The sequence below is a fragment of the Vicia villosa genome, unplaced genomic scaffold, assembly GCF_029867415.1.
Source record: "Vicia villosa cultivar HV-30 ecotype Madison, WI unplaced genomic scaffold, Vvil1.0 ctg.000775F_1_1, whole genome shotgun sequence".
NCBI classification, from domain to species: domain Eukaryota; kingdom Viridiplantae; phylum Streptophyta; class Magnoliopsida; order Fabales; family Fabaceae; genus Vicia; species Vicia villosa.
Window position 1 is genome coordinate 211,373 of NW_026705347.1, and position 8,564 is coordinate 219,936.

Sequence of the window (8,564 nt, forward strand, 5' to 3'; positions counted from 1 at the left end):
TTAGGGTGTCTAATCGATTAGAGCATTGATTTTGCCAATGGATTCCAAATTTATATCAAACATTGACGTATGAATAGAGATCTTTTTTATCATTTGTTCACATCCAAAAAATGAGAATAAAACTCACTTTTCATTTCTCTCAACATCTCTGTAAATCTCCCATTTCTCTCATATTTTTAGCCTTAGTGTGCTTCAAGAGTGTTCTTGAGTCTAAGTGGGGATAATTATTCTAGATGGGCAAAAAATTGTAAATTTACTAAGAGTGGATTTTCTCTTGTGTAAATATTTCTTTCGTATGAAGATATTATTTTCGTTGCAAGCTAAAATAGTTAAAAGCTTTTGTATCTTTCGAGGATTCTAATAGAATGTCTCTGTTTGGTTCGCGTGTTTTGCTTTGAATAAAAAACTTTCTCTTGGTTAAGTCAGTGAAAATCTCTAGGTTCCTGAGTTCAACATGGTATAAAAGCTTAGTAGTTTCAATATCATCTCGATAAAAATCTCATTTCAGTCTGTGGTTAACCTGTGTAAAATCTTAGTTCAATTTGAAGGATAGCCAACTCAAAACTCTATTTTGGCTTGAGATCAGTCTATAGAAAAAATATATTTGGTTTGGAGACTAATCGCACTGAGCCTTGTTCAGTGTTTGGTTAGAAGTTAACTTGAAAATTTTATTTCCTTGTATAAGGAGGCTCGTGGGAACATCCTTCTAAAAGCTCTCAAGTTTAGTGGATACTCTCAAGGATAATTCTTAGGGACAAGAGTAGGTCACCTTAAGGCCAAACATGTATAATTCTTCGTTGTTCTTTCTCTTCCCTTATCTCTTTTACTTTCCATTAAGTTTATTTCATTTGGTTTTATATTGACAATTCATTCATTTGTTTTACAAAATATTTTCAAACTCTGATTTCTCAAAGGATTTTTTTCCACCAAAGTATTTCAAACCTCCACAATTCACCCCTCTTATGTATGGAGTCACATGTCCAACATGTAGTATTCAAATAATTTCATGCTAGTGTTAAGCAAGAAACTGACAAGTACTTAAATTATGTTCCCACTAGAGATAAAGGAGAATTTATATGAGCTTTCAAACATTATTGGATGAGTAATGGAATCTGACATGAATGATCTCTTTCAAAGAAGCCTTGACACAATGAAGTGACTACAAGAATGAATATAAATATTGTTGAAAGATCGAGAACAATGTTATCACATGCCAAGTTATTCAATAGCTTTTAGTGTGAGGCATTAATGACTGTAATTGATTTGATCAATTTATCCTTTTCATATCCATTGAATAGGGGTGTTCCAAATAGTTTTTTGGACAGATAAAGACGTGCCATGCAACCTTTTGAGGGTGTTCGGTTGTAGAGCGTTTGTTCATGTTCCAAAATATGAGAGATTAAAAATCTACTCAAAGTTAAAAGAATACATCTCCTTGGTAATGGAAATGAAGAATTCAGGTACAAATTTTTGGATCTTGTCAAGAAGAAAGCATCTTCCTTAAAGACCAAAATATTGAAGAAATTCATAAGGGAGTTAATCATGTTATTTCTAGAGAATATTCAATCAATTTTGATCCAATTTCTCTTATAGAGAATTATACCAGAGATGAAATAGAAAATATAAGAGATGCAAAAAATGAACCTCAAATTGATAGTAATACAACTGAAGATGTAAAATATGTTAGTAGAATAGGTGGTGATGATGGAGACATGATTAAAGACTATGGAAATTAAAAACAATATTCCCAATTAAGAAGGTGAATAAGGATAAATAAAGGTAGAAGAGAATTCAAAAACAAATGGGTGTTTGTTCATTGAGCAACAAAAGTAAGTTTTATAATTATCGTATCCATAAATACTGTCAAATAGCGTTACACAATATTTAGGATTCGAAGTAGAAAAATGTTTTATATTTATTGGGATACGTGAAAGTAAATAACAGAAAATAAATGCAGAAATTAAAATGGAAAATTTGATGTTAATAGTAAAAAAGCTTGACAAGGGTAGATTTCGTCATTACGTATCTACCATGCATAACCATAAGTAAGTAATATGCCCCTCTACTCAGTTATTAATATCATCACTTGTTGCTCTCTTTTGTATTTTTTCCAGTCTTAACACCGATAGATCAGTGCATGACCTAATTGTTGATATCTCGGTCTATTAACCAACACACAACATTAAGTTCCAACAATTATAAAACAATACTCCATATTGATCCCACTAAAATATGTGTGGATGTTGACCCTTAACCTATGTCTAGGCATTATTATTATTCAATAGTTTAATATATTGGATCTAGTAATGACGAGCCCCATTCAAATGTCAAGTCATACCATAAAAACAAGTTTTAGGTAGCAAATCTAAAACAAACATCAAAATTAAAGAATCATCAATATTAAAACTTGAGCAGACTTACATAAAATTACATGACCTATTTAATAAAAAAAATATAATGACTACATCTATCCCCCCAAAAAAAGATGTTTAGTTATCTTCCATGTCACTTGAGTTGCGCTTCTTCCTTCTCATATTATAGACCATGGTGAACCTACTCCAATTATGTACTACCTCACTCCACTAAAACTAACTTTGCAATGAACCGCAAGCCTTTATTTATTAGCAAGAATTTGGGCCCATCGCTAGGCGCACCACCCTTTTCCCTAGAAAACCTGCTTTCTCCTGAATCAAGTAATGCTAGTTGGCTAGTAGGAAACCCTATCCTCCTTTCTTCTCTAGCCTCTATTCTTAACACACAAACCCTTATTTCACCATGAAGTACTTGAACCTGAAAGTGCCATTTAGTTAATACATGCTAAGAAAGTCCAAACAAGTGTTCTATCACTTGTCATAGATAAATTTGGAGGGAGGGGTTGTATTGATTGCTTATAAAACAAGTCAATAAGTGCTTACATATTTTATAAGAATATGACACTTATTAGTACCAATGTTGAAAGACCTTAACAAATGCCCAACTCACAAGGTGGAAATGCGATGGGAAAATGATTAGATGATTCATAAAATTATTTTCAAACTCATTGAAAGGAGTGCAATAACCAATAAGGAAGAACATGCATTCATAAAATGGAATAACAGATCCACCATTGACCACATACTCTTTGATCTGCATTTGGATGAAGAACACCTCAATCCGCAGTCAGACCCACTTCAAACATAGCTTGGGCCAAGGGGTCACCGCGAGAAAAAATGGAGGAAGTGCTTTATATCTCTGAATTCACCGAAACTCCTGAAATATCCCTACCAGCCCTCCTGATTTATACATAAGTGATAACCATGTTTGCGTAAATCAAAAGACTAATGTAGGAAAGAATGGGTAGAGAGAATAAATTTGAAACACTAAGAAACCCCAAAATGGCGAAGAGAAGAAGAAGAAAGCAAAAAAGCTCAAACACCAGAACCCAGAATGTCAAGTAAGAAGTCGAATGCGCGTAAACCAAATTGACGAGTGAAATTTCTCGGATAGCGTGTTAGCTTTCGAACTTAAAAAATCTCTAGGAAAAAAAAGTAGGAATGGGAAGAAATTTATCGGGAGTAATCAATGAGCAGTCAACAAAAGGGAACAATATCCCTTTGGTAATCTAGTATATCCCTTTGATAATCTAATATATCCCTTCAAATATTAGAGGCCTCGGGATCATTCCGACTACCAATGATCGATATTTCCTCTAGATTGTTCGAATGACACCCTTATACCATCAACACAATGGGAATGGTGGTTACTTGGAATAGGAGATGCATGTCAATCATTTGCCACTCCTTAAAATGCCAAGTGTGAATGTTTTGATATAGTTTTTGTTTCCAGAAATAGTGAACCTCTCATCAGTGTCCCCTTCATGATGATTTTATGGACGAGTAATTCCATTTTATCTCTAAACCCTTGCTCTTCATGACAAAAGACAATGGTTTCGAGAAAACTGTTCTAGGATGGCCACATAGGCCTAATAGAGGGCAAAAACCAATACACGAAGGAAACAAAGCCTGGAGAAAATGGATAGATATAATGTCAAGCCTTCTCATGCTACCCCATCCGAAAAGATATTCTAATCGTCGGATCCATCCTATGGCCATCTGCACTTCGCGCTCATTTTCATATTTTAGTTTCTAACATACTCTCATATTTAAAGGATTATGCGCAATTTCTAAAGATGATTTTCCATTCCCAATTGATCTTCCACTATTTATTTTTTTCACTGACTTGAACGTTGAAGTGCTAACCTTGTAAGTCAGTCTCACTCCATTATATTAGAATTCAGCTCTACCGCAACACAACAATCAACTCAATCTCTTTGATTATCATTTCATTCTCGAACATAACAAAATGCATTTGAAATATAAATATTAGTTTGATGAATAAAGTAAAATACGAGAATTAAAACTTTAATTAGTTTTTTTTAATGAAGTGTAAAATTAATTACATGATATTAACATTATAATTTTAAATATAAATATTAATTTAGTGAATAAAGTAAACTATAGAGATCAAAATTATAATTAATTTTTTAATAAAGTGTCAACTTAATTATAAAACATGATATTATAATCTAAATATTCTCTCATAATATTTCAAAATAATCTAAACAAAAGAAATTAACGTTATCGATGACAGTTGGGAGGATGGTGTAGAAAGTGATGAAAAACATTAGAATTGTGGTTCACATAGTATCTATCTTCTACAATAATACTCATCCTTCTTTTTCTATGCTGGCAGAGTACTTTGTAACTTCTTGTGCAATATTGTTCACAAAGTAATTTATAATTTCCCTATCAAAATCTACTAGATGTTTGTACTCATTCAGATAAGTATTACTAAAAGAAAAGAAGCATTGAATTTTAATCACTATAATAGGTGCATTTTGATGAAGAGTGTGCAAAAACCTAAAAAGAATAAAGAAAGGTATTTTAAAAAGCCAATTCTATCTTATCATTCACAAATTCTTTTCAACTTCGGCGATATGTTTTTAATTTTTCAAAATTCTCCAAAAGAAATAATTAAATAATCTATAAATTCGAACAAAAAGTAAATGAAGTATAGTTATTGATTGTTTAAGATGGATGTAGAACTCTAATAGTATGTAAGCATTTCGACTTATAAAACTCATTAATTATTTCAATTTAACCATTTGATTTTGTCTCTTGATACTTATCATCATATACCATAATTATCTATTTTGTATTACTTTTAAATCTAATTAAAATTTTCATAAATCTAAAAATTTGGACGTAAGATAGAGTCACAAATTAATATATATTTTTCTTTATATAAATCAGATATCCTTTACACACAACTGTAAAGACCGACCTTTAAATTGAAAAAAAAAATTGTAATAAAATTATTTCTTAAGAGAATTAACACTGTTTCATGTTCAGGGTTGAATTCGAATCTAAAATTTCTGGTTAAATTCGAAGAGATTCTTATTATTTCAGTTAAGTGTTTTTATATAAAGATAACCATTTTTATATTTATTTATTAAGTAGTTTTTAAAATAATTTTACAAATGGTAAAGGACACTCAACTGATACAACTAATATATGCTAATTAAATTAAAAAAAAATATTGATCTAAAGTTCAATCTTTAGCGATGATATATGTATTAATATAAATAAATAACTAATATTTAAAAATTGACATTTTAAAAAAATAAAATATTTTATGAGAAATAAAGTTTATAAACAAAAAATTTTCAATCATAAGTCAGAACAGAATCTGGTAATGGTTTTTTGGGGTCTTGGCAGCATATAATGTTCCTAAATAGAAAAGGACAGCAATGTCTCTCCACTGATCTTGTAAGTAGCCCCAACAAATTCATCACCATCCAAAGTGTAGCATATCCCCAAAATGTCCATAATAGTAATATTATATATACATTCAACATAATCACCACATATATAAAGGTGAGAGAATAAATACATTGCCTCTTAGATCAAATCAATCATAGCTATTCATAATGGCTTTGCATTTTTACCTCTCAATTCTTTCTTTTGCAGCTTTGGCTCTTTGCAGTTCAGCAGATTACAGTAAGATTAATTTCATTTTGCATTTTTCATAATAATTTAATTTGATTTGATTTGATTTATAATTCAGTTTTTTTTTTTGTTTTGTTATGGTAGGTTCTGTTAATTTTAGTTATATTGGTCCAAATGGTCCTGACAAATGGGGAAGTTTGAGTCCAGCTTATGCAGCATGTTCAAATGGGAAAATTCAGAGTCCTGTGGATCTTGTGTACTCAGATATTGTTTTGAACAATCAATTGGAATCATTAGATAGAAACTATGTTCCAACAAATGCTACACTGGTTAACAACCAATTCAATATTGGGGTAAGTATGTTCATCATCTAGTTCTGATAAATCACTTCAACTCACTTCAGATGATAGTTATGTAAGAACATCCGTGATCCGTTTATATAACGGGTTTGAATCTGCGACGTACTACTTATTCATCTTTAATGAGGTGAAATTTTCAATCATTAGACTAAACGATAAATCAACTTATGAGGTTGGGCTTGGTATTTATAGGTGCATTTTGAAGGAAAAGTGGGAGATATTCATATTAATGGAAAAAATTACTCATTAAAACAACTTCACTGGCATGCTCCTGCAGAGCACCGGGCTCATGGCCGTATGTAAGTTTTTTCTTACTCTTTTTATTTAATTATTTTTAATTTTTTAATCAATTGTCTAAAAAAAATCACCATTTTCTCCCTCCAATAATTCTTGTTGTAGAAATTACTTTACAGAGTATAACATTTTGTTTGTCAACTAAAACTAAATAAGTGAGTTCAAGTACTTGATTAATTTTACTAAAAAGTAAATAATTAAAAAAAAATTAAATTTAAATAAAAATTTACTTAATTTTACTTATTTTTTGACGGAATTCTAAACTATTAGAGCTTATTTTTCTAAATTAAAAAAAGCTAAAATTGGCTGGTGGTAGACTCATAAAGAAGGGGTAATAATATAAATTTTGCCAGTGCCCGTTGATTATTATGAAACTCATATAAATATGTATTTAAACAAGCGTTTTTTTATTAAAAAAAGAAAATGCCTTGTAATTTTTTTTTAATTGTGTCACTAACTAAAAAGGCCAAAGAATTATTTTATTTATATGCACCATAAAAATATATATGTGTGTGTGACATTCACCCTTTTTAATTTAACTTTTTTAATATTTAATACACATACTAAACATGGAATGGAATCCATGTGTTCTGTTCTATTCTGACCCATGTACACTAGTTTATGGCTTCTGGGGTATGTTGTGCATGATGATCCACGAGAAAAGACACTAATTACATTAATTAAATATAAGTACATGCAAGATTTTACACCAGATCATTTAAAATTAGATCTGAAAATAACTTTACTTTAATAAAAAAAAAAGTTTTGTCAAATTCAGATGGTTTTAAGGTTAAGTTAGAGTTAAATTAAGCCTCATAGTATAATCCTTAGTTGTTTTGTCAAAGTTAAATCATAGATAATTAACATAAAACTTCTAAAAATTTAAGACGGCTTTTACTATATCTAACGGTTACAATGGAAAATGCCCAACTAATGATACAAAACATTGTGAATACAGACATGATGCAGAGCTCCACTTAGTTCACCTAACTGAAGACAACAACAACATAGCAGTTGTAGCATCACTCTACAATTTGGGTGATCCTGATCCTCTTATCTCCAAGGTACATTTATTCAATTCACAATTATTATGTGACTAATCATAGTATAAACGAGAAGAATTTATATCATTTGTAATGTTACTTATAGATTGAGGACAAGTTGAAGGAGCTAAAAAATCAGAGCCGTACAGGAAACAAAAATGCCAAAATTGCCCTTGGCACATTTGATGTAGAAGAAATAAATAAAAAGATCCATAGATATTATAGATATGTTGGATCTCTTACTACACCTCCATGCACACAAGGTGTCATTTGGAACATCGTCGGAAAGGTAATAATTAACATAACATATGCTCTATGATACGACTCAGCGTGTAGAATCGTTAAATTTAGAGATGAGGAATATTTCTTTCTAAATGAAACGATTCTACCGGCTGATGTACCGTATAACGGCTATTTAGGTTTTTAATTTGTCTACATTATGCAGGTGAGAACATTGTCCAAGAAACAACTTGAACTTCTAAAGGCACCATTGAGTGTGGATTTTTTCCATAATGCAAGGCCACTTCAACCATTGAATGGTCGAAAAATTGAGATGTATCACTATCACCCTAACCAAAAGCATGAGACTCAAACACCTTGAACCAAATATCATTACAAGATTTTCTGAAGATGACTTTACCTTTGAGGAAAGTAATGTAAGCATCATAAAAGTGATGTAGGCATCATAAAATTGGGAGTTATTTATTCTTCTAAGAGCACTTTCTTAGGATTGAGATCAAAGTATTCTGTGTTTGGTCTTAATCAATGCATTATTGACATTTCTTATTCCTCGTATGATAAGAATTTATAATAAATTTAGAAAACTCTCAAACTAATTGTATTCTATTTACTAAAATAATTATATTAATTTCTCCGTTAAA

The 8,564-nt window shown here is 30.7% G+C and overlaps 1 protein-coding gene across 1 annotated transcript; it reads left to right on the forward strand.

Annotated features, from left to right (window-relative positions):
- The first annotated feature begins 5,852 nt into the window (after window positions 1-5,852).
- LOC131631119 (alpha carbonic anhydrase 1, chloroplastic-like) lies at window positions 5,853-8,564 on the forward strand. The gene is made up of 6 exons (XM_058901896.1): window positions 5,853-6,038; window positions 6,132-6,340; window positions 6,539-6,645; window positions 7,599-7,704; window positions 7,790-7,972; window positions 8,129-8,564. The coding sequence occupies exons 1-6, from the start codon at window positions 5,969-5,971 to the stop codon at window positions 8,282-8,284; spliced, it is 831 nt and encodes a 276-aa protein (XP_058757879.1). The 5' UTR covers window positions 5,853-5,968; the 3' UTR covers window positions 8,285-8,564.